The sequence below is a fragment of the Lepisosteus oculatus genome, chromosome 5 (assembly GCF_040954835.1).
Source record: "Lepisosteus oculatus isolate fLepOcu1 chromosome 5, fLepOcu1.hap2, whole genome shotgun sequence".
Taxonomy (NCBI): Eukaryota; Metazoa; Chordata; class Actinopteri; order Semionotiformes; family Lepisosteidae; genus Lepisosteus; species Lepisosteus oculatus.
This window is the reverse complement of record NC_090700.1, coordinates 26279887-26307478: the sequence shown is the minus strand read 5'-3', so window position 1 is coordinate 26307478 and position 27592 is coordinate 26279887. Positions and strand designations below refer to the sequence as shown.

General features: G+C 38.6%; 1 protein-coding gene across 4 annotated transcripts in view; it reads left to right on the top strand.

Annotated features, from left to right (window-relative positions):
• LOC102694532 (leucine-rich repeat-containing G-protein coupled receptor 6) overlaps positions 1-27592 on the top strand; it is a 247502-nt gene that overhangs the window by 204047 nt on the left and 15863 nt on the right. For 3 of the 4 annotated variants that reach the window (XM_015342092.2, XM_015342091.2, XM_006628323.3), the window contains 4 exons: positions 6963-7034; positions 23206-23277; positions 23443-23568; positions 27274-27434. In XM_015342092.2, the coding sequence (XP_015197578.2) occupies positions 6963-7034; positions 23206-23277; positions 23443-23568; positions 27274-27434 (431 nt within the window). The remainder of the gene's footprint in view (positions 1-6962; positions 7035-23205; positions 23278-23442; positions 23569-27273; positions 27435-27592) is intronic. The other variant, XM_015342093.2, reaches the window with a different exon arrangement.

Here is a 27592-nt window from a genome sequence, read left to right as displayed (position 1 = left end):
CCAGGCTGTACTCCTTAAACCCAAGATGCCTCTAACATCTCATGTGTCTTATTTGTTACATGGCTGTGTAGGGGAAACCGGTTCAGGGACGCCAAATATGTAATCATAGTGGCTCTCTGAAGGCACCAGTTCTGTAGGGTTTGGGCATTTACTGAGACAATTATTAATTGTAGCAGTAAATCACAAAGTTGATTCTTTTGATGGCTTTAGAATCCAACCATGCGATATAACTCAAACAACGCTCACACACAGGTACTAATACACGAGGATACATTTATTAATACATAGAATATGCATATAAAACTAACAGATCTTATCGAGAGGGTTATCAGAATACAAAAGGTATATATTCAATCAGTTACGAAGTGTTACACATATCAAGAGGACATACGTTCAGTATATCATTCATTAAGACCGTTTCATAAATGAACTTGGTTATAACTTCTACATTAGATACTCAAACAAGTACATAACTCTTAGGAATTAAATTGATATCAACTGGTTGGGATAACAATTGAATTCTCAAGCTGTAATGCATTGAAGTTGAATACTCATCCAATCTTTGGGGATTCAGATCTCCTGCGGCCACAAAGAAACAGTTGCAGGCTTGTTGCTGTCCAATCCGCGCTCTCTGGCTCGGTGCCAGGCTGTGCTGTGCGGCTTGCGACGGTGCGCTGCTGATGCTCACTGTTGGCTTTAACTAGCAAAGTTTGTGCACAGGAGAAAAGATGACTTTGGGTCCCAGCAAGTCAGGAAGAGGACCGGTTCGTTCCTGATGAAGAGCTAGTTCTGAATAGTAATTCAGCTGTCCACAGTTCCGACCTGTTCACGAGGCCTGCTGCTGGTTACTCTCTGGCAACCTCCACTCTAGACTATTAGAACAAAGGAAAGTTCTGGCACTCAGACACACTGGCCATTCCGTGGTTGTCCGGGCTCAGTCTCAGGATGGTCAGGAGGCGCGCTGCGAGAATGTCCTGCCCTTGGGATTCTCCTTTGAATTCCCTTTAGAATTGTTGAATCTGAATCTCTCAGGCTCTCTGTGTTGCCTGTTTTTACCTGGAGGAACTTCAGCTCATTGATTGGCTGAAAGTTCCATGGGCATCAGAGTCCCACGTGGGTTACTCGGCCCTACCAGTCCCTGATTGGTTGATCAAGGTGAGATATGAGTCACTTACTCCTGACACTTAGTAATGCAGTCCAGATGTCCAACTGGCACTCCCTAAACAGATAGGCGCCAATGGATGACCATTGATCATGATAGCCAGGCTTAGCTAAGTGCATCCCCCTTTGGGAGCTGTCCTTATCAAAAGAAAACATCTTACATGAATGGTTTCTCTGTGGCTGCACCACAGAGATGAACAGAGAAATGGGGCCTCATTTGGGAAGCTCAGAAACACTTAATTTTGCATTATTATTAAGCCTCACCGCTACAGCTGGTCTCGTCATCTACACACTGCGTTATGAAAAACATAAATGCATTTGTTTTGCCATGTTGGCTAATAAACCAAAAACCTAGGGCTAGATAGCTCTAAGAGTGTCTGATGACAACGAAAGCCATTTAGGCTACGGTTACACATGCACCGTAATTTTCTTATTGGTCACAAAAGATACAGCAAATAGCAAATTGCATACGATGAAAAAATCAAACACTTAACACTAAAAAGCTAATCATGTAACACAAACAAGGAAAAAAAAATCTTAAATTGCTTTGGACTGATTGGGTAGGCCTAGGATCAATCAGGGTGGGTCTTGGCCCACCCAGGCCCACCTGTAACTATGCCCCTGGTTACAAATAAAAGAAGAATCACATCTAGTGAATTATTGAAAGAAGTGATTTTCAATTGACAATATGGATGGGTGCCTTGTTCCAGGCTCCCACTAAGTTTTGTTTAGAAAAGTATCTTCTTATTTTTTTTAGTTTTCAGAGCACATGCCCTAAGTTTCCACTTGTGTCTTTGATTTGTGTTTTACTGTTGAGTCCATTGAAGTCCATTGTGTTAACTTTATCAGTGCCTTTGAGAATTGTGCGTACTTGAATCAGGTCCCATCTTTTATTTTAAAACTAAAATGCAGTTCTTTAGATTGTCAGTGTAGGACCAGGAACTCTATGCAATTTGAACATAACATCAGTACAATATAATTGAAATGTGGATTTTATCATTTACTTTGTTTTTTGATTGCTTCCGTTCATTGTCTAGAAGATGTAAAAATGTTTCAACATAAAAGCCAAAGTCCCAGGTTTTCCATTTTCCTTCTTATATTTAAAACTTTTTTTCTCCTTCCTGCAGCTAGCACAATGCACTTGTCTACCTATAATCTGCCAAGTGTTTGCCTGGTCATTTATTTTAGAATGATGTATTAGTCGGTTTGAAAATTTGTATCTTCTATAATGTTTCCTTCTGTTTTGGTGTCATCTACAGAATTCAATAGTTTGATAAATAACAGAATCTAAATCATTTATATAAATCATGAAATACTGTGGTGCTAACGCAGATCCTATTAATCAGATTTCAGTCTAAATGTGGATTTTCCTGAATGGATACAGCCTATAATTTGAGAATTTATCTTTTTAGTAACTAATAAATTAATAATACTTTTATCAATATTACTATCAAAAGTCTTATGGATGGGAAACCCTATCATATCCCCATTCATTAGTGATGTACCTTTTCATACTGACTGTCCTTAGAATTCTTTTGCCAAACCAATGATGCTCTGATAAGATAAGATATAAGATAATAATTACTTATTCACACCCGAAGAAGGCTCCATAGTCAAAATGTTGTTGTTTTTTATTCTCTTTTCAGCATGTAATAAGTCTTTACTTGTTCCTAATAATTAATCGGTTTTATCAACCTTTTTAGGGATGCTATATTAGTGCTACATTAGCAAGTTTCTTGTCAATGGATATTATCTCAATTATGTTTGACTGTTTCATTAAGGGTCTAAAAATACATTTTTTTGTTTCTTAAGTACAATTAAGTACAATTGGTAGAATTCCATTAGGCCTGCAAGATTTGTTTATCTAAAGTACCTGTAACATTTATGTCCCAGTTCTGCTAATATAATTAATTTGGAATATTGTCTTTTGTTAGCTTGAGGCATATTTTCACACCTGATTGAAAATATTTTGTTCAATAGATCAGCTATTCTATTTTCAGTTAAGAACACTGACTCATTGCTTTTAAAGTTGAGATTAGGATGCGTACGACTAATCATGGAGCAAGGTACCACTGATTTGAAAATGGAAGGATGGTTCAACTGTTGAACTAATCAAAAACCTGTAGTAGCACTGTTTACATTTCCACTGTGTGTAAACAAAACCTTAATAATTAATAGTGTCAGAAAATCATCATATATCTACATGATCAAGTTAAATTAAAAGAACAGATGGGGTGCTTTTTTCATTAGGTTAATATGGCAAATTTGTGTGCTATGCAGATACAGTGCCTTGCGAAAGTATTCGGCCCCCTTGAACTTTTCAACCTTTTGCCACATTTCAGGCTTCAAACATAAAGATATAATTTTTTTATTTTATGTGAAGAATCACCAACAAGTGGGACACAATTGTGAAGTGGAACGAAATCTATTGGATTTTTGAAACTTTTTTAACTAATAAAAAAATGAAAAGTGGGGCGTGCAAAATTATTCGGCCCCCTTGCGTTAATACTTTGTAGAGCCACCTTTTGCTGCGATTACAGCTGCAAGTCGCTTGGGGTATGTCTCTATCAGTTTTGCACATCGAGAGACTGAAATTCTTGCCCATTCTTCCTTGCAAAACAGCTCGAGCTCAGTGAGGTTGGATGGAGAGCGTTTGTGAACAGCAGTTTTCAGCTCTTTCCAAAGATTCTCGATTGGATTCAGGTCTGGACTTTGACTTGGCCATTCAAACACCTGGATACGTTTATTTGTGAACCATTTTTTCTACATTTTGCTGTATGTTTGGGATCATTGTCTTGTTGGAAGATAAATCTCCGTCCCAGTTTCAGGTCTTTTGCAGACTCCAACAGGTTTTCATCCAGAATGGTCCTGTATTTGGCTGCATCCATCTTCCCCTCAATTTTAACCATCTTCCCTGTCCCTGCTGAAGAAAAGCAGGCCCAAACCATGATGCTGCCACCACCATGTTTGACAGTGGGGATGGTGTGTTGAGGGTGATGAGCTGTGTTGCTTTTACGCCAAACATATCGATTTCGCATTGTGGCCAAAAAGTTCGATTTTGGTTTCATCTGACCAGAGCACCTTCTTCCACATGTTCGGGGTGTCTCCCAGGTGGCTTGTGGCAAACTTTAGACGAGACTTTTTATGGATATCTTTGAGAAATGGCTTTCTTCTTGCCACTCTTCCATAAAGGCCAGATTTGTGCAGTGTAAGACTGATTGTTGTCCTATGGACAGACTCTCCCACCTCAGCTGTAGTTCTCTGCAGTTCATCCGGAGTGATCATGGGCCTCTTGGCTGCATCTCTGATCAGTCTTCTCCTTGTCTGAGCTGAAAGTTTAGAGGGACGGCCAGGTCTTGGTAGATTTGCAGTGGTCTGATACTCCTTCCATTTCAAGATGATCGCTTGCACAGTGCTCCTTGGGATGTTTGAAGCTTGGGAAATCTTTTTGTATCCAAATCCGGCTTTAAACTTCTCCACAACAGTATTACGGACCTGCCTGGTGTGTTCCTTGGTCTTCATGATGCTCTCTGCGCTTTCAACAGAACCTTGAGACTATCACAGAGCAGGTGCATTTATACAGAGACTTGATTACACACAGGTGGATTCTATTTATCACCATCAGTCATTTAGGACAACATTGGATCATTCAGAGATCCTCGCTGAACTTCTGGAGTGAGTTTGCTGCACTGAAAGTAAAGGGGCCGAATAATTTTGCACGCCCCACTTTTCATTTTTTTATTAGTTAAAAAAGTTTCAAAACTCCAATAGATTTCGTTCCACTTCACAATTGTGTCCCACTTGTTGGTGATTCTTCACATAAAATAAAAAATTTATATCTTTATGTTTGAAGCCTGAAATGTGGCAAAAGGTTGAAAAGTTCAAAGGGGCCGAATACTTTCGCAAGGCACTGTAGATCTGCCCTCAGATTGTTTTTATATAATCAGTTTCTTTGACAATGTGCTTTCTTATTATTTAATTACAGTTATTACATATTGCTTTTTTATTCATTTTACATCACCTGTACTTAAGTGAAAATTTCTACTTAAGTATTGGCTTTGACCACTTAAAACACAGGAAAATAAAAGTAAATAAAAATAATTTATTGTCTCTCAAGCTTAAAGCTTGTAGCTTAAACCAACATGTCTCTGTGCTGTTCCAAAACCAGTGGCATGATGAATAAACTCAGAAAATGGACTTTTATTGTTCAAATATGAGGAAAATCCAATACGTTCAGCTTCACCTAAACCTACTGTATGTATAAAAAAGCTGGGTGGAAGGTACTTTTTTCCAGTATTGAAAATGTATGGACTTTTTTGCTGACAAAGGTCATCAATAAGACCATGTCTTTTTTTATTATGAAGTGTCAATTCTTGGCACACAGTGCTCCATATATGTTTCATTTTGTGTGATTCCATTTGACACTCATTCTCGCAAATGTTGATCTCAGCTGCACAGCTCCCTGTCGCTCCCTTGTTCTTTCACCTTTTCAAAGAAAACTCCAGGTCACTAAACCCCCAAGCATCTTCACTGCAGTTGCAGTCAGAGTTGAGACCAGTCTGCTCTCAACTTTTTCAGCAGCAGAATCCATCTCAAATCTATCTTTTAGAACAGATCAGTTTTTTATTGTGTCACTGTAGGACTTCTTCAGAATTAACAGACATGAACCAGAGGACACAAGTGGAAACTACATGAAAGTGCATTCAAAAGAGTGAATACAGGGCACTTCTTTACCTAAAGGGTTGTGGTAGCATGGAACAAGCTACTCAGCCTTATTAAAGTCGATATCATCGTTTATTTCAAGACGTGGCTGGATGTGATCCTTGGATGAATTAAATAAAAACTACCAAACATCCTAGATGGCCCGTGGCCTCCCTTCATTTGCAACATTGCTTATGTTCTTAACCCAGAGGTATAATTCCACCTGATATACAAGGTTTCTGTGTGCAGGCAGGGACTCAAACATGGAAAACAGAGTTGTCATCCTTATCCCAGATGTCTGATCACATGGACCTTGCCTTGCCAAAAGTAATGAGCAACTGTTGAATAATCATTAAAGCTAAAAAACAGCTAAAAAATGTCAATGAAAGCTTCAGTGCTCATGAAATAATATGCACAAAAGAACTTTAAATGAAAACAGATAACAGTGTTGTAAGTATATAGTCTGTATTTCACCATCCAACTTGAATCTCCATCAGCTTTAGCAATTCTTATCTTCTAGTACACGCAATGATAGAAAACACATCATATACTGTAGCAAGGTTACTATTAAAGATAGATAGTTTATTGATCCCGTGAGGGAAATTGCAGAATTATTCCTTCTCTCACATTTTCAGTAATCACAATATTTGAAAACAGATCAACAAAATTAACTGTCACACATTATGGGAATATTTAATCTCCTTTTTTGTGTCTTGGCTGGGTGCGTGACCATGTTTCATAATTTAAAATGTAATACATTTACAATCAGGTGAAAAGCAATAGCACTATGCAGCCATTGCTGTGTGCAGAACTGGGCCCTGTTCCGCAAAACTGAAAGGCAGCATTGCTAACCATTGGGCCAGTCTTATAATTCTTAGATTCCCTTCAATACTGTATGTCTCAATGTCTTTTGTTTTATTAAGAATTTGTACATACTATTTAAAAAATCTGACTTAAAAACCAATAGAGGTTCAACATTGTTTTTCCTAAAAAAATATTATCACAAAAATGTTCATATCATACCAAAATCTTACTACTGTTAGTATTTCTAAAAATTATTTGAAATACAGTGTTTTTTTGTCTCATTGCTTAATTTTCAGAGGTCTCCAGCACAATCAAATCAAAGAGATTAGTACAGCTACATTCCAGCAGCTTACCTCTCTGCGCTCAATGTGAGTACCAGTTTTAACTGCCTCTAGTGGTAACAAATTATTTGTCCACTCGTGCAATGGAGAATTTGATGTGCTTTGGTTTAAATGTTTAAAACTTTATCAAAGATATTAGTAATAGCACTCTCTCTTCATTCTGCATGTTGTGAAGTGTGAGTATCATTAGTTGTTCTTTTTTATATTTTGTTCCATGTAAACCTGTGATAAGGGTTCATACTCTATATATTGTCTTTTTTATTTAATAAATAGACTGTATATTTTAAATAATAGATGATTTAGCAGTATTCTCTGTTTTTTTAGGAACAGGAGTAGTTAGAATAATGTTTGCAAAAAACTTTTCTCCTAGTACAAAATGGACAAGATGTAAACTGAGCTTCATTGAGCAATCCTCTTATACAAGGACCCATCATACACCAATGTGTTAATAAAACATTTCTTTTTGGCAAATGTATATATAGAAATATTATATTTTGACAATCTATATTGAGGAGAGACAAAAGATATTTATTCCACTAGATAACTTAATTGAGAACAAATTGTCAATGAAAATGACAACATTAAGACATTATCTGGCCAGAAGTAAAGTATCCTTTTATTTTCTAACAGCTTCATCCAATTCAGGATAGCGAGGGAGCCAGAACTTGGCAAGCAACAGGTTATAGACAGGGTACACTTTGGATGGGACACTAGTGGGGTTGAAAAACACGAATACAGACACACACTCGTACACTGACAACAGGGCCAATTTTCCCAGAAGCCAACCTACTGTACCAATATGTCTTTGGACTATAGGAAGAAATCAGCAGAGGGAACCCACACAAAAAACATGGAAAACAGACAAACTCCACATAGATCACTCCTGGTTTGGAATTAAACCCAGGGTCCCAGAGTTGCAAGCCAGAAATGCTTATCACTGCACCACTGTGCTGCCCGTCCAATGACCTTCCATTTGTTTTAATAATATAAGCAACCTGCAACATAAAACAGTCCGTAATCCACAATCCACACAGTACCCTGTCCTATTTATTTAAATATAAATTATTTTTTAAAGTGTTTAAGGTCTTGGAATCATAATAGACCCCAAACATTAAAACACATTCTATTTAAATACTATTCTTGACATTAGTCATTTTTATTTTTATAACTCCCCTCAAAAAAAGTATGTTTAAAAATTAATATACAAACCCCAATCCTGTACTAAGAACGCCATCTCCTCCATGCCCCCGTTTCTCCCAAACATTTTGATTTGATTTATTATTTTTAACAAGAGAATTCTACCCTCATGTAAGAAAATGCCAATCCCTACAACATGGCCCCTCATAACCTTCCTTTCCTGATTCTTATAATTCTTTAATACAATAACTTTAGCCTGAAGAAAATTAGCCATTTGTATAGTACCTAACACATATGTCTGTTGTCAGAATTTTAACCAAGTGTAAAAGCATTAAATACAACTGGATCTTCAGATCTACAGTATGAACAAATCTTTTAAGAAACTAAACAGAGGTTGCTGTCTGGAACAATGTACTGTAAGTTACAATGAAAATAGTTTCACAATTACTAAATAAAGCTTTCCTTAACCAGAAGCTCCATGCTGAATCACAGAAAGAAAAGGGCTTGTAGCTAAAACATTGTATAATACCCTGCACTGTAAATCTTCATAATGTTTCTGCAGTGGTGGCTTATACAGAGACAAACAGGCTCAACTTACTTCTTTATCCATCCTTTATCCATCAATCATGTGATGGCCAGTATTGTCTGTATAGGGTCTGGAACCTTGTTTGAGCAAAGTGTCGACCAGGGGAATGCTTGTACGTAAATCGCTACCCAACGCCAATGTGGACGCTTCGCTTGATCCTTAACTCTTAAAAGCTTATTTATAAGCCAACACTAGTTCTGCAACCTACCTCATACCAGTTTCATGTGCATATCTTTTTGGCTTAACTACCTCCTCTTTATCAAAAAAACATGCCCAGGGAGCATCATCTGACAAGCAATTAAACATAGGAAAATGAAAGTTAAACCTGTCACCAAGATTTAATTCACTAAAAACCCTTAACAATCCTTTGACTGAAGATTGGGAGGATGTCAACATCTTAACTTGCACTCTCTGGAGTCTAGTTACTTTTTCACCTCTCCTGAAACAAGCAGGTCTTCAGCCTTCATTTCCCCATGGAAAACAACTGCTCTCTTCCTCTCCCATGTTGTTTTCTCTTATTTCACTTCTCCCCATGTAATCAACACTCCCTGGAACTTTCTCCCAGTTCTCTCTGTTCCAAATCCTTCTTACAATATCCCATCCCTTCCTCTCTACCATTATGCTTGAGAGTCCACCCCACTGCATCTATAGCCCATACCTATATTAGATGTTTCATGTCTGTCCTTTCCCCACTCCTCACTTTTCTCTGGACCCGTCAGTGCTCCTGGTCAATGACACTCACTTTGCCCTGAGAGTGCAGCACATGGCATCACAGTCCTTGCTGTCCATGGTGACCATGGCCCTGGTTGCGACAGTAATGAATACCCTACCCACCCACCATTTAGCCCCTTCTCTTGGTGTTGGCATCTAGATGGTCAACTGATACCCTTTTGAACCTCTTCTCATTCCCATTCCTAAGGCTCCACCTGCAAATGGTGCTGATAATTCTTCTTCTTGGTTGGGTTCTGCTTCAAATCCCTCCTCTTCCATTCAGTGCTAACAAATTTCAGCAAGCAGTAGCTCACTACCCATTCTTTTCTTATTACCATGTCTGTACTGTTCATCTCAGACTACTAATTCTGGGTCACTGCAGTGTCTTCTGCCTCCCACCACAGAGCTCCGAGCTCTGAGATCCTAGATCCGAGATCCAAGATCCAAGGATTTGGTGGCTGCACTGCTATTTGTTGACTTGTTCCATTCTATTTCATCACCTTCACCTGCATACAGTACATGTTTTTCATTAATCCATTCTCCAATTGGCTCCTGTGAAACTTTCCAGCTGAAGCGACTTTCTCTTAGATTTGAGTACAACAAAGTGTTAGTGTTTTGGAGGTTGGGGATTTCTTTGCCAGGTGATTGAACACCAAAGTATCAAGCATGGTATCTCTTATATTCTTTGCCTTGTATCATCATGTTTAGAATTTCATTAAGCTAAGAGATTCTTTAATCACTTATTTTCTTTTGCAGCAATCAAAAAGCAGTCCTCTTTCTGAGGAAATATTACATTGAAAATATATAGAGAAACAGAAAAACAAATAAAGTGAAAAGCAAACAGGAAGAAAGCGTTTTTAATCACTGTTTCTTCAGTCTAAGGAACTGTTTTGATAAGTACCCTAAGTGAACATTTTTCTTCAAGTCCTAAAATTAACATATTATAATGCTTAGAAATGACACCTGAAACTGCTCCTCCTTTTGTCACAAACTCTAAATTAAAATCTTACATCCTTCTCCTGTCTATTGTCTAACTCAGGGATCACACCTGCATTAAATTCTTGTCACGGCTGACCTTTTTACAGTCACCGTAACTATCACAGATCAAAATTAAAGCTAGAGTTGCTTTACTTAGTTTGCAGCTTAAAACCATTTATAATTTAAATAACTTTTACTCCTTTCCACTCATGCTTCCCTGGACTCTTTCTACCCATTCCTGTCCTTTTTGTGGACCTTGATAAGTACTTTCTCTCAGTACTCATCTGCCCCATCATCAACCTGTTCATTGTTAGCCCTCTGTTTGATATCTACAGATCTACAATATTCTAAGTTTTTTTTTCCTCAGATTTATCTTTTGCATTTTGCTCTAAGTGGAGTTTTGCCAGACAGCAATCTTTTTTCATGTCACTCTCCACAGCAGCATTGTCAGTTATAATTTTCCCAAATCCTCAACACCTGAAGTGTCACAATCATAAACCCCTCCTCTTAAGGATGCTCCAGCCCTTCCTTGTTTTATTCATAATCTCCTGCACCTGCCTTCGGTTCCTGCCCCTGTGCTATAAAAGCCAGATGTTATTGCCAATCTGAGCTCAGCTTTGGAAGATGGATGCCAGGAAGCTTGCCTACCTGTGAGTCCAGGAGCAACTTGACGGCACAGGCTTCACAATGGCGTCCTGACCATCTGGGTCCACGCCCCCTGTTCTTCTTCCAGCCTCTAACCTAGTCTTTTGCCCCATGTTTTCTCACTCCCTTCCGGATTGTGCTATCTGCATAGGGTCCTGAAAAATGCTTCGTGACATGAACCACTCTTTTATAACATCAACCATTTCTCTTTCATTGTCCAGAGTTTTTTCATTTTTGTTATGGATACATATTTCTTATTTTTTGTGTATTTTGCTATTGTATTATTGAAAGAAACTTTTATAGTGGTTCTCAAATGTTTTCTCCAAGTACCACCCCTGATCAATCCAAAGCATCAAAGTACCACCTACAAGTCATCTTCTCATAGGAACCAAAGAAAATCTCAATGACCAACATAAGTATGTGCACACGCACACTCCACTCACACATATAATAAAAATAGCACTGAGCACAGCATTTCAGTGAGAGAGGTGAGCCTGTACCTGAGCAAAGCCTTGCAATGTCAGGGACGAGGGCAGTGAGTTTCAAATGCAGATCTGGCTCAGCATCCATTTTGTTTCGGTGCTATGTCTTGATTGCAGTGAGAGAAGTGAAGCCTTTCTCACAAAGGTAGGTAGTAGCAAAAGGCATAAAAAAAACGCACAGCCTTTAATGAGAGGGCTGGGTATTTACTCTGTCTTTGGATCCTGAAATCCAACAGTGACTGTCTTTTCAATTCTGACATCAATGTCGCAGCTGATGATAACTCGAGCAACTTCTCTTGTTCAGCACAGTTCAGATGCCTGGGTATTCTTACAACATCAACAGTAAAGGGGTTCCTGATCCACTCTGGTGTGGTCTCAACTGGAAACAAATCTGAGAACTGTTCTTCCAATGACAAGAGGTGCACTGCAATCATATCACGAATAGCAGCATCAAGTGCCACACCATATTTGTGCAGATATTTCTCCAAAGTTGGGAAAGCAGAGACTTCACTTGTGTTGATTTTATTAACAAAAAGCTGCAGCTTTTACTTCATAACAGTGATCTTGTCAGACACTTCAAAAATTATTAAAGAGAGCCCCCGCAGTCCCATATTCAGTTCATTCAAATGTGAGAATATATCAACCAGGTAGGCTAATTTGGATTATCAAATAGACTTGCCAAAGGAGAGGGCTGGTCAAGCAAAAACATCTGTACCTCAGAGTGCAGTTCAAAGAGCCTTGTGAGCACTTTGCCTCTTGATAACAATCTCACTTCAGTATGTAGCAAAAGCTGCACATGTTCGCTACCCATTTCATTACAAAGCACACTGAACAGACTTGAATTCATTGATCGAGCATTGATATAATTTGCAACTTTGACGGTAGAGTCTAAAACAGATTTTAAATCCTCAGGCATTTCCTTGACGGCCAAGTCCTTGTGGTGGATGCTGCGGTGTGTTTACTTCAAATCTCGAGCAACCTCTCTAATTTGTGCAACTGCACCGCTATGTCGGCTTGCCATCACTCTATCACCGTCTGTACAAACTGCAATTAATTTTTTCCAGTCAATGCCATTCTCTTCGATGAATTCATTCAGAAGATGAAATATGTGCTCTCCTGTAGTTCTTGTTGGGTGCAGTTTACAGAACAGAAAGTCCTCATGGGACATGCCCTCAAACTCGTATCTAATGTTAACAAGCAAATTGGGCAAATCAACAACATCTACAGACTCATCTAATTGCAGCTAAAATCGACTGCTGATCTTAATACGATCTGTCAGCGTACATTTGACATCATCTGTCTTTTCATTAATTCTACGAGTGACTGTGTAATTTGAAAGGGGCAGCAGGTCGAGCTGTTTAGCAGCTTTTTCTTCACACATAATACATGTCAGATTTTTTGCCAATGGTAAACAAAGTTCTTCACCAATAGTGTGGGGCTTACCTGCTTTAGCAATCCACAAACTTGTATTTTTCCCCGTTTCCCCTTAAAAGACATTAGGGAGCACGTCTCAGAAGTTAAAATAAGTTTTTATTTCATGCGCATGGAAACTAAACACTGAGATGCTCAGTGTATTTTTCTCAAATTAACCTTGAACAGTCCTTAAATATCTTTCTGTTATGTACAGATGCAGCCTTTCAAACTGCGCGGTACACACACGTACCGGAGGTAATTGGCTACGGCGTCGCGCATTGTGACGCACAATGACGCGCGGTACGTGATTGGTTGAACGACAGGGGCACTGGTGGTCCGTTGGTCTGTCGTAGAAAGATTTACAGTAAACGTCTTTACTGTGTCCGTTTAAGTATTGAATATTTATATTGAATTTTACCACTGAAGGGAAATCTTAGTGCCTGAGCATAAAAAGAATAGGAGCATACTGTAACGCGTGTGAAGGCCATAAACTATATTAATTTTGGAACTTAAACATACAGTATATGGCTGGTCTCAGTACTTTAAAGAAAACATACACACCAGTATTCCATTTCTCCCTAAACATTTTAAGCATTGAAGTCTTTAACTAACGTGATACCGGAGTCAACAAGCATACTTTTAGAATGTGATTAAAAGGGAATATAATATGGAATCGCATATCTTAAGAAATTAATAACGATATAATTATATTCATGTACCGCAACACAAGAATAGTACACTCTGTACATTGTCTGTTGATAATGTTTCTGTAGTGCTTTTTCAGCACTCTGCATGTGACCTTGCCGGTGGCGCTGTGGGTTAGGTTCCTGACTCCCATGTCACACGGTCTGTGATCGAATCGCACTGTGGAACCATGACCTTTTTTTTAACAAACATTTCTTTGAAAAAATGAAACGTTTCCCTTGGTCAGAGATTAAATAAAACCTCACTCGCACCAAACAAATTTATATTTCTAAATATCACAACATGATCGAATTTAAGTCATTTTAATAACAATGAATAGTCACCTATGCGTTACAAAATAAACATTTATATTGATTTGAATCGAGTTTTGATTTAAATCGTAAATGCGTGTTTAAATATATGTGTTTTTTGATTCACAATCAGACAAATGCAACATAAATTGATATCTTTGTCTTCTAAGTATCTTAATAAACTTTCAGCATAACTTTCTCCCTGTTTAGATTTATTTTTCTTGGGATCAAACGTGGAAAGATTAGATTGTAATCATTTTTATTTTTTACATTGTGGAGTTAAAGCATGTTAAAGCCTTGATTTTATATATCACCTTTAAAAGTGAAATCTCAAAGCAAAGTAAATACCCAACACCGATTGTACCCCTCTGTCATGCTAATAAAGCACCTTGAATTGAATTGAATTGAGGGATAGACATGCAAATAAGATACACTCCACAGACATTCACAACAGCGACATATCATAAAACGTTTGCACATATAGTTAAGTTATTACTTGGTTTTCAAAGTGCAATGAAATACAATATTGTTGTTGTTGCTGTTACTGTTGTTTATCCTGTAAAGAGTTTTGAGAAGCCACCTTTAAAGGTGATATATAAAAATGTGTTCCATAAGAACTTTTTGAAACGTCTTGTATTTTCCGATGACATACAAGTGGAAAGATTACAGATTTTAATTGTCTTTTTTCTGAACCAGGGAAAATCTGATCATGTTTCTCTATAACAATAATAAAAAAACTTTATTTTACATATCACCTTTAAAAGTGGCATCTCAAAGCAATACAGTAGATGTAAACACGGATTACAAAGTAAATACCCAGAGAAACGCAAACGCGTTCTTAATAAAATGCTTTTATTCATTCAGCAGAGAGAGAGCTAAAACCTGAGCGTAACAGCTGTTCCTTTTTCTGATCACTCGCTCTCTGGATAAACGTCTCGCCTGTCCTGTTCTTTGTTTTCCTAATTTGCCGATTATGCCTGCTGCGATCCACTCCTACCCTCACACCTAAAGAAGACTATTTTACATTTCTTTGCGCGGTCCATTGTGCAATTAACCCTTGTATGTGCTGTCCTTAAGGTGATATCACATAAAGGTGATATGTAAAATAATGTTTTTATTATTGTTATAGAGAAACATGATCAGATTTTCCCCGGTTCAGAAAAAAATATCTAAAGTATACTAGTTTGTCACTAGTATACTTTTAATACAGTCTTTGCTGTGGTCTAGAGGATCCTTGTGATATTTCGAGCTCTGGTTGAATGATAAGTGTCGCAGTTTAAATAAATTTCGTAGTTGGAAATTATGAAACGCTCTGTTAAAAGCAAGGGAGTTTTTATGTCTGTTGCAGTTTTTTTGAAACTGAACTTGTTTGAATTGACTGAGCTCCGTTCTGTACCACACAATGTCTGTTTTTTTGTACTGTCCTTTGACAAAACAAGGCTCACCAGATAATGTGAATCGAAACCTGTTTTTCTAGCTTTTAAAGTCGTGCGATGTGTAAGCGGGAACACATCATTATATCTTACATATGAAAAATACATAATATAGCTCCCAAACAAACGCAAACGTGTTTTTAATAAGATGCTTTTATTCGTTCATAATCCGACGATTTCAGGAAGACTATTGGAGGTCTGGCTTTTTTTCTGGAAAACCATAACTCTGGTCTTGTCCAGATTGACTGTCAGCGCTCAGGTCTGACAGTGCTGCTTCAGCAGTGCCAGGTTCTGCCGCAGCCTCTGTTTTGTGGGCGACAGCAGGACCACGTCATCTGCAAAGAGCAGGAACTCGATTTCTGTAATTAATGCTGATCAGTAAATCAAGGGACAAAACAGTTATTGCGCCCGGCTCCTCAATGGGCTTTGACATGCTAATGCCTTGGTTTAACGGTCCGGGTGTGGCAGTGTTTTTTATTATTGTTTTTATTATTATTATTTTATTAATGTTTTAAAAAACTGTATACTAAATTGTAATTCTTCTCATCCCCTCTTTGCTAAATGGCTTTTGAATAGAGTCACATGAAGAGAGAGGTGAAACAGCCCTACACAGCCCTGTCGCAGTACACGAATATATAATTATATCTTATTAATTTCTTTAGATACGCGATTCTTTTAATACAGTGTTTGCTGTGCTCTAGAGGATCCTTGTGATATTTCGAGCTCTGGTTGAATGATAAGTGTCGCAGTTTAAATAATTTTCGTAGTTAGAAATTATGGAACGCTCTGTTAAAAGCAAGGGAGTTTTTATGTCCGTTGCAATTTTTTTGCAACATGAATATAATTATATCGTTATTAATTTCTTTAGATACGCGATTCCATATTATATTCCCTTTTAATCAAATTCTAAAAGTATGCTTGTTGACTCAGGTATCACATTAGTTAAAGACTTCGATGCTTAAAATGTTTAGGGAGAAATGGAATACTGGTGTGTATGTTTTCTTTAAAGTACCGAGACCAGCCATATACTGTATGTTTAAGTTCCAAAATTAATATCGTTTATGGCCTTCACACGCGTTGCAGTATGCTCCTATTCTTTTTATGCTCAGGCATTAAGATTTCCCTTCAGTGGTAAAATTCCATATAAATATTCAATACTTAAACGGACACAGTTAAGACATAAAATATACATATACATACTGTATACAGTACAGTTTGCATACGGTAATATGTTTATGTTCCTAAATCAATCTCTTTTATGAGCATGTGAAAGGCATGGTGAATCGATTCTCAAAAATTACTGTATTTTGCATGATTGGAAACAAATGCGTGATTGCGAAATGCTGTGGTGTTACTTTTACAAAGACAATACTTTGAGCTTGTCCAAGGTCATTCATTATTAATACTATTAGTAATATCTTCGTTAAAGACTTTGATGGCGACAGCTCAAACATGAGAGGTTGAGCTTTATTAGCTCCACCTTGCGGAAATTCCGGATACTATTATTTTGCTTGCGGTATTATAGGAGAATTTATGGTAACTAGCGGTATTTACCAGTAACTCGCGGTAGACTGCGTAGAGCGCACCGGAATATAATGCGGTATCGCCCGTGCATTTTGAATGGCTGCATCTATCACACTTTCCTGTGCTTACAAGATTGGCAATGTTCCAAAATCACGCACATTTTCCTACCTCCTTATTTGCTAAAGATAATTTATTTTAATACTATTTGTTACTTAGGTTCGTAGCACACATTCCTATACAATGGTATGGAATTACATAGTAGCTCTTGTTTCCACTCAAGTATTAGCATGCTCTGTATCGACGTAGCTAAGTACGTAGGCTGTGTATTTGACACAAAAAATAATTTTATTAAAATAGAAAATATGAAAACCCTACCCAATTTTTCAGTGCACACAACACACTTCCAGGGTCATCTGGTGTTCCACCTGGGGGCGCTCTACGTACCACCAGTGGTTTGCGTACCAGAGTTTGAGAAGCACAGTTTAATTACTATTACAATATATTTTTCTACTCTCTTGGGCTTTCCAGTTTGCTTGCTATTCATTCTATCCTTTTTGTTTGATTAGACACCATTTTTATTAATTTTAACATATTTTTGCTTATTTATTTTTTACAATATTTAAATTGTGTTTCATTCCTTAAAAGTACAATTTCCTTACAGTGAAACTGTAAAGTCTTGATTTGGATACTTCAAATCACTCCATATCATGGCTCTTGTATTGTTGAAACAGCGAGATCAATACAAGCATTTTGTTACATAGATATTACAGTAAACTGACTAATAAAGAGGTAATAATGTCTACTACTTTGCTTTCTGCTGCTGACACTAATTTAGTTGAAGCTCTTCTGTGTAGAGAAAACCGGTTCAGGGACGCCAAATATGTAATCATAGTGGCTCTCTGAAGGCACCAGTTCTGTAGGGTTTGGGCATTTACTGAGACAATTATTAACTGTAGCAGTAAATCACAAAGTTGATTCTTTTGGTGGCTTTAGAATCCAACCATGCGACATAACTCAAACAACGCGCACACACAGGTACTAGTACACGAGGATACATTTATTAATACATAGAATATGCATATAAACCTAACAGATCTTATCGAGAGGGTTATCAGAATACAAAAGATATATATTCAATCAGTTACAAAGTGTTACACATCAAGAGGACATACGTTCAGTATATCATTCATTAAGACCGTTTCGTAAAGTGAACTTGGTTACAACTTCTACATTAGATACTCAAACAAGTACATAACTCTTAGGAATTAAATTGATATCAACTGGTTGGGATAACAATTGAATTCTCGAGCTGTAATGCATTGAAGTTGAATACTCATCCAATCTCTGGGGATTCAGATCTCCTGCGGGCACAAAGAAACAGTTGCAGGCTGTTGCTGTCCAATCCGCGCTCTCTGGCTCCGTGCCAGGCTGTGCTGTGCGGCTTGCGACGGTGCGCTGCTGATGCTCACTGTTGGCATTAACTAGCAAAGTTTGTGCACAGGAGAAAAGATGACTGTGGGTCCCAGCAAGTCAGGAAGAGGACCAGTTCGTTTATGATGAAGAGCTAGTTCTGAATAGTGATTCAGCTGTCCACAGTTCCGACCTGTTCACGAGGCCTGCTGCTGGTTACTCTCTGGCAACCTCCACTCTAGACTCTTAGAACAAAGGAAAGTTCTGGCACTCGGACACACTGGCCGTTCCGTGGTTGTCCGGGCTGAGTCTCAGGATGGTCAGGAGGCGCGCTGCGAGAATGTCCTGCCCTTGGGAGCCTTCTGCTCCTGGGCCGTCCTGCCCTGGAATTCTCCTTTGAATTCCCTTTAGAATCTTGTCTGAATCTTGTTGAATCTCCCAGGCTCTCTGTGTTGCCTGTTTTTACCTGGAGGAACTTCAGCTCATTGATTGGTTGAAAGTTCCATGGGCATCAGAGTCCCACGTGGGTTACTCGGCCCTACCAGTCCCTGATTGGTTGATCAAGGTGAGATATGAGTCACTTAGTCCTGACACTTAGGAATGCAATCCAGATGTCCAACTCGCACTCCCTAGACAGATAGGCGCCAATGGGTGACCATTGATCATGATAGCCAGGCTTAGCTAAGTGCATCCCCCTTTGGGAGCTGTCCTTGGACCTTAAATCACCTTGCATGAATGGTTTCTCTGTGGCTGCACCACAGAGATGAACAGAGAAATGAGGCCTAATTTGGGAAAGCTCAGAAACACTTAATTCTGCCTTATTATTAAGCCTCGCCGCTACATCTGTAAAAGGTGCTGCATCTTTTGCACATAAATTATATAGTGTAGAATTACAATCACCATTTGGTGGTTCATAGCATACACTATGTTTTTAGAATTGTTGTCTAAAATGACCCAAGTTGTTTGAATCTCTCTTGTTTCCTCTAGATTTAGCTCTTGAACCTGGATTCTCTTTTCTTAATAAAGTTCTACACCTCCTATATTACACATCTCTCCAACAGAGATGTCTTTACCAATTTTGCAATCGCCCCCATCACTTTCAGTTAGCCCCATTTCTATACTTCGTGAAACATCTCCTCCCTATGTCCATTCCATGTTCTATGTACTATATATAGATGATTATATATGACAATTCCCTAAAACCAGAAATCATTCTTGTTGTTCATTTCTAAACGTTTTCTAAGGATGACTGAATGCAAGGAGTGCTTTTAAAAGTTAGCTTTGTAGCTGACTATGCAGATTAGCAAGTTAAAATGGTGCTAGGATCCCTTTTTCTCCACAACACATTCCTTCCTATCTCTCAGAACCACCAGTGTACCCACAGATCAGGCAAGACAGTCACCCTTCATAATATTCAATTTTATTAGTCTGTCAATCTACTCATTACACAGTATCCTCATAACACAACAATTTCTATAATTTCCCCAGACACATAGAACACATTATCCCCATAAACAACAAGTTTACCAAAACTTAAATGTCTTAAAGGAGTAGTCCAGCATCTCCATTCTCTAAAACCAGCTATCGGAGACCTGACATGCCTTTTTCCTCCACAGCGAAGAAACTCTGCGTAGTATTAGGCACACATCTCATTCCTGGCTATCCTGAACAATGTGGTCCTTTATCCCCCTTACCCTGGTTTTCCCCAAATCCAGCTTCAGATAAGGGGGTACTGGAGCCCATCTCTGCTCCATGAAGTTGACCCCCCTACAAACAGCACAAACAATGAAACAATGAAACACAAATGTAACACTTCATTTGTTAGTGTTACATTTGTGCCGATTTGTGCTTCTGAAAGTAGATTCCAAGCTGCTTTCTTTTCCGAGATATAGTGCCAGAAAACTATCGGAAGACAGCTAACCCTTGTTTCTCCCTTGCTTGACTTCCTTTGCTGGGCCTACCAGCTCCTAAGAGATAGAGTTCTGAATCTTGCCTGTTTTAAACCTAGCTGTTCTTAACTGAGACACTCACAGTCTTTCTAATAACAAGAACAAACACAGGTAGCTACCGGCCTTCCCCAGTTGATTGTGAAATTGAGTGTTCTCCTTTCAGATGTTCTAACCTCAGATGTTTATAACCTCTCATGTTCTAAACTCCCACAATCTCCAAATTAGGACTTCATAATCTCCCACATAGGACTTTTTTTGTGCTACATAGGAATTTTAATATTTAACATATTGAATTTAACATCCCCTTGCATATGGCAGGTTTTCATTAAAGCTTTCATTATTTGCCAAGCCCAGTAAATAGCATAAATAGTGTTGTGGCAAGAGGTTACTTTCCAAAAGTATTCAGTATACAAATACAATTGCCACAATTCTTAACAATTAATTGTAATATTGACGTTTTCAATGTAAAATGTCAGCACATAGCTTAGAATAATGTAACCCACTTTAATTTTACCATGTTATCTCCAAATAAGATAAAATGGTGTATCTCTTAAAGAGAAATATTTTACATATTAAGTTAATTCCCCTGGTTTTCAGCAGTGAAACATTTTGAGACCGCTGAAAGGGGTATCAGAAATACATTAGTAAGGGAGCACGTGTGTCAGAATACGATATGCCACGTTCTTGGCAGGTGGCTGCAAAGATCTGTGCTCAAGTTGCTTTATAAAATAGGAACAACCTCATCATTAATTAATTGTCTTTTTAATGCTTGCAACAGTATTTTATGCTTGTGTTCCTGCTGTTATGGCGCATACAGCGTTTGCTTATGTTTATGACACTGTTGCACTTCTGTTTTGGGTTACTGCATTACGGCACCTACTGTAGGTGCCTTACCGGGTTTTTGCCTTTCTCTGGCAGTTCTATGTCATGTACAATAAAGAGCAAATGGCTGTAGAACCTGTCTGCCTCAGTCCCTGGTGTTCTGTGTTGTAACACCTGCCACCCTAAATATAAAATCCTATTGAACATCCTTCAAGTCACCCAATGGCCCTTTAGAAGAATCTATCTAGTTATCTGGCTAACTGAGTAATCTGTTTTTTTTTTAAAACAGCTTCCTGGTGCTCATTGTATCTTAACATCCTCAGTAATCCAGACACAACATCCACTGAAAATTGATATGATTAATTTTATATTAAAATACATTTGCATTTTTTCATGGCAGAATTTGTGTTACATATTTTAAGTTACCTTACGAGAATATACACTACCCAACCAAATATTTTTTGAAGTAATAATTAGAGCAAAGAACTTCTAAAGAACTTAACTAAGCCGTTTCCCAGCTCAGTGAATTGTTTCACACTATTGTGTGTCACCATTTATGTTGTGGATTTACTGTTTTAGCTATTACACTGAGAAGAATATGAAGCAAAATAATTCATACCACAGCATTTCTATTATTAGCTCAGCTCTTCAATAGTGATATTCACACTAATGAAGACATCACTGTTCTAAAGTTTATGGAACAAATACTTCCTGCAAACAAAAGAACACAAATTTGAACTTTAAACTGGGACCTTTGTATCCTTTTGCAATAAACATTTTATTCTGACATGATCTCATCAATAGTAGTTTGATCAAACAGTTAGTAAGGGTACAGCAAATTTCAGACAGAAGGGAAACTTGAGAATTCTCCAGAACCCACAGTGAATTTTGTGTTTGTGTGTCACGTAGGCTAGCTGAGCATGAGAGAGAGACACTGGCAGCTTGTTAAAGTGTTGGACATAGTTGCTGGAAGCTACAAGAGCGTTTTTTCGTGAGTTTGCCAGAGACACCAGTGGCTTGTTAACTGGGAGCTAGCAGCTGGAGGACTGCTTAGCTGCAAGGAAAAAGCAGCACAGTGTTTGTTATGAGAAGAGCGTTTGGTTGTGTGCAAGTGCAGCAATAGTGGTTGCCTTTGAGTACCATGGAGTTATATGAAATACACCAGGAATGCAATCCTTACTATCCATCGGGGCTTTCAGAGAGAGTCCAAGATGGAAGCAGTAGAAGGTGCTAGATGCTGTGGCAAAGTTTGGCAGTGGAGTTGCTGTGGACTGATGAAAAACATGTAAGGTTGTATGTGTACTGGGGAGACACTGGAGAAGAGGTTTGACCTGGATGGCTTAGGAGCTGTTGATCACATTTGAGCATGGTGCGCAGGAAAACAGCAACAATGCAGCCTTCCCTGCCAGGAGAATAATATGTGCGATCTAGGAGCCCAGAGTGGTGCCTGGAGCTGGAAGTGTAGTTCCAACAGAAAAGAGCTTTCATACTGCAATACTGCAGAGCTCTTCTCTGTCTTTTCATGCCCAAGTGTATGAAATGTGGATGAGAGAAAATATGGTAAAGTGAAACAGTATAAAATACTTTTTGTTTGTAAATTTCTGAATGGCAACCACTGAGTTGGAAGGGCCACCTACGAGGAAGTTAGTAAACCTGGAGCTGGAAGACAGTGGATTGTTTGTATAGCTGGCTGATCAGAGAGCAGGAAGTGTAGTCGGAAGGATGTTTCACAAAAGTAGCAGAGGTGGACTGGCTCTCTGATAACAGGTGACGTCTGTCATGTGTCCACTTCAGGGACAGAGAAGGACCTTGGGCAGGGGTGAGTACACTCCAGAACATGAGCTGCTGTGTGTGTTGATTGAAGTGAAAAAATAAATTGGTGAGTTAATGGTTTGGGGGCTGTGCTGTGTGAAATGTTATAGGGTAAATGAATGAACAAAAAGAAATAGAGTAGATTAATAGTGGGTAGAAGTCAGTGTACAGACAATTCTGTCACCCAGTTCACCCAGTCTTTTAAAATCTCTTAGGTTTAGCCTTAAATACAATAGAAAAATATGTTATTTAGACGCTATTAATCCTGATGAAAAATGTTTCATTTGTGCTTCTGTCCTAGAGACCTTAGTTGGAATCAAATTAAGACCATTCACCGTGATACCTTTGCTTCTCTACAGTCCCTGGTCAAACTGTAAGTATATACAGTATATTTCATGATTTATAGAGAAAATAAGATTGTTTCTGTAAGAGTCTTTAAGCAAGTTGAACTTATTCAGCAGCCTGCTAAAGAAATTAAATATCAAGTTTACCATGACTGTTTTTTCAATACTCAGACCCTTTTCTGTTGTTCTGACAGAGATCTGGCATACAATCAGTTAACAAATCTTCCACTAGATGGCCTCAGTGGATTGACTCATCTCAAACTAAAAGGCAATCTGGAGCTGTCTGAGCTATTCAGAATGGAGGACTTTCCGAAAATGAGGTAGTAGAGAGTAAATTAATTAGATTAAATTAACAATATGGTTGCGATTAAATCATCGTCTGTGTCATTCTCTGGTTTAAGTCTGAACTAATGTATCATTAGTGTTACGAATGGTGGTCTTTGACCATTTTAAGACCCGATGCGTGATGGCAGGAATGGATTGCAGACACTGGAGGCAGATGTCAGGGAAGACACACGAGGGTTTATTAATACAAACTAGGTGAAAAGTGATTTTATGTGCAGGCATGACTATGTGACACAAAGGGTTAGATTGGGAGTCGGAGCGCTCCCTGGAGGTGGGATTTCTACCGTGACAATTAGGGAGGCATCCTATGGCCCTCCCCAGGATGAGGTGGCTATGGATAATAGACAGATATTCTAAGGAAACACTTAATAAGCACCAAAGGAAGAAGGAATATAAGACTTAAAATACTACAATGATGTGATGCTTGAAAATAAATTAGAACATTAAATTGCTTTTACGGCTATTAGTAATTAATAATAAAGTATGTAATTAAAAATATGTAATTTAAGTAATTAAAAATAAAAAGAAATATCTGCACATGGATTCAATGTATACAATATACAATTGTAATGATACAACAACAAAATTTGGAAATAAATAATAGTAATAATATGTGTAAATCATTTTAGAAATGGCTAGCAGCCAAATCACCCTGCAGCTCTCAACTGGCTACCCACTTAAACTAAGCAGGGTTGAGCCTGGTCAGTACCTGGATAGGAGACCTCTTGGGAAGCTATGGTTTCTGCTGGAAGTGTGTTAGTGGGACCAGCGGGGGGCGCCCACCCTATAGTCTGCATGGGTCCTAATGCCCCGGTATAGTGGTGGGGACACTATACTGTAAAAGGAGCTGTCCTTCGGATGAGATGTTAAATGGAGGTCCTGGTAATTAAATATCCCTGGGCATTTCACAATAAGAGTAGGGAGTTATCCCAGTGTCCAGGCCAAATTTCCCCCCTCAACCTTTACCGTGGCATCCAAACTTTCCCCATGTATGATTGGCTTGCATTTGCCCTGTGATGAACTAGTGCCCTCTCCAGGGTGTTCCCTGCCTTGCACTCGTTGCTTGCTGGGTAGGCTCTGGCTTCCCGTGACACTGTATGGTACAAAGTGGTTTGGCAAATGACATGACATTTTACAAGTGGCTGATGATGAACTGAGTGATTAAAGAGATATAAATAACATTATTTTTAGGTTTGAAATTCTTTACCAAAGTCAATTCTAGAATAGTTAAATTCACCTTGAGATCGCACCCTGAAGCAAAAGGATCCCACTTAGATTTTATCTCAAGTAGCTTTCCAATAGTTTGTGCACAGGGTCTTACTGGGTTCCTGCACAAATGTGGGACGAAAGTAAGAAAAATTCAGCTTACTCCAGGATGTAGCTGTTATCACTGAATGTATTATTATTGCATTAGACATTTTGATATTCAGGCTTGTCAAATAAAACCCACCTGTATTTATTTGTTCAGTCAAAATTACAATTGGCTTACTAGGTGCAAGACTTCTCCTGTTGCAAATAAAGTCTTCTGTTTATGTCAGTCTCTTTCTCTGGTTGTTAGGGGTCACTGCGTTCCTACATCACGGAATAAATTTGGATTATGGCTCATAGGGGTTCACTGAAATACCAGCCCTCAATAGCTTAGAATTTGCAGCACCTTTCCCCTAGCATGTGACCCTGCTAACGATGTCCTGCTAGAATCATGCTAATAAAATGACATGCATGTGCTTCAGGTCATACTGCTTTCACTCTACATACATTCTACTGAAAGATTAAAAAGGATGCACTATAGAATGTTTACTACTGCAATGATATTCTCTCAGTTAGCTAATCACCTGTTATGAACACAGACTGAGATCTGTGTCAGGTCTTGTAGAAGATCTTATGCGATGCGGTAAGAGCTGGAGAAAACAGGAGGCGTGGTAAAAGGAAAACACACAGAACAAAAGAATAGTGACAGTCCGTGAGACAGTGAACGGGGGAGACAAAGAATGGCATTAAAATCCAAACAGGTCCAAAGGCAGGTCAGGACACAGTCCGGGAGTCCAGACACGAGTAATCAATCCTGGGACGCGACAAGGTTAAAATCCTCGTGAAAGGGGAAAACACGAACAGACAAAACATGGAGGTCCAAGGGTGACGGGGCGAGATCCTTCAGACCCTGGGCTCAGGAAGCGGGGGGTGTCGGGGATGAGGCCTATGCCCTCAGGAGACGGACGTAGGGTTTCCTGATGCTAGGCGGGCCTCGCTACATCCTTACCCTAATGATGAGCCCCAAGGACAGGAGGAGCTAGTCTTTAAATAATACACCTAAGAAGGTACACCTGGGGAGCTTAGCAACAATCACAGGAACGATAACGGGAGTAGTGGAGCGCCATCTAGGGAGGGATGTCAGGCGTGACATCACCCAACTACTTTTATTCAATAAACTAAATAGGTTAATGCAAAACATTCATTCTGACAAAACATTCATTATGAAGCTGACACACTCATTTTAACTCTCTCATTTTAGACACAAAGACATAAAACTTGTAATTCCCTAATATACATATGCAAAATATGGATTATGTTTGACTAGTTTTTTAGTTTTTAGTAATTTATTGACTAATTACAATGTAAAGTAATTTAATGCCTTTTCAATGCAGAGATTTCAGCCATTTCAGAAGGTGCTTTAAATCTGCTGTATTCTTTCAGCTCATAATGTAGCCAAATTCTGTTTCTTGTTATTCAAGTAAGATTTAACAAGGGCTTTTGTTAATTTGGTCATGGTATGTAAAGTATTTTGTCATTGTATGTGAAGGATTCCAGATCTTTTTCTTCCAACTGAAAACATGGTTGACTCACAGAGACCAGTGCTAAAGATTTAACAGTCTAATCTGTTTGATTATTCTTTCAACAAGCCCTCAATAGCAAGGTAGATACTAGAGATAAACAGTATAATAATAAGTTAGAATATAATATCTTATATAAGTGATCAAGAAATAGCCCTACACAACTGAAGTGCTATAGCAATTTTAAAGGTACTAGGGCTTTTTTCCCTTAGCAATAGGTTCTTTCTATCCCCCAGAACCAGGACAATACATATTTTCCCTTTTTATTACATTACATCAGGCTACCTATCACATAGGTCCCATGACACAACAATTTCTAAAACTGACTAGCTAACACAGAACACATAACACAACTTATTCACAACAGAAATGTACTCAGAGTACATATAAGAGCCCCACTGACCAAGTTACCAAAACCAATGTCCCACAGCAGCATTATTCTACCACATCCAGCTGCAACCAGTGACCTGGTGTATCTCCTTTCACCTCACCAGAGGAAGGGCTGAAAGTCCGTGTAGTCCTTCAGTGGTTCTTATGCATTTTCTTAGTCCCTGTCATCCTAAACAATGTGGTCTCTTATGCCTCTTCCCCCCCCCCATCCTGTTTTCCTCCAAGTCCAGTTTTCCATTTTGACTTTTGACTCCTTTTTGACTTTGTCATCTCCTGGGTGCTGTAGTGCAAACTGTAATGCATAATTTGGATTGGTAATAATACCACTTTCCACTACAATGCATTTGCTATGTTTGTGTCTTTGTACTTCTGTTGTCTCTTACTTCCAGAAAGCCAAATCATTGTCTGCCTTTGTTCCCTGATGGTTTTTTTTAATTTTTGTTATTGTTTTTATCTCTGCAGAATGATAGAAATGCCATATGCTTATCAATGTTGTGTGTATGGAGCCTGCAACAAGAACAACAAACCTTCTGGTCACTGGGAAGCTGATCAAATGGGAAGTGAGGATGATGATATACATAAAAGGACCGTGGCTATGTTCCCAAGGCACATTGATAGTAACTGTAAGTAAATTTGTGTTTTGTTTTGTTAAATATTCCCAGTTTTTCTATATTCAGAACAAAGGCTGGCAATAAACACTTACAGTATCTTAGGTTACAGTGTGCACTGATATAGATTGCTTGGGTGATAGGGCTCATTCAAGCCTATTACAATTATGTAA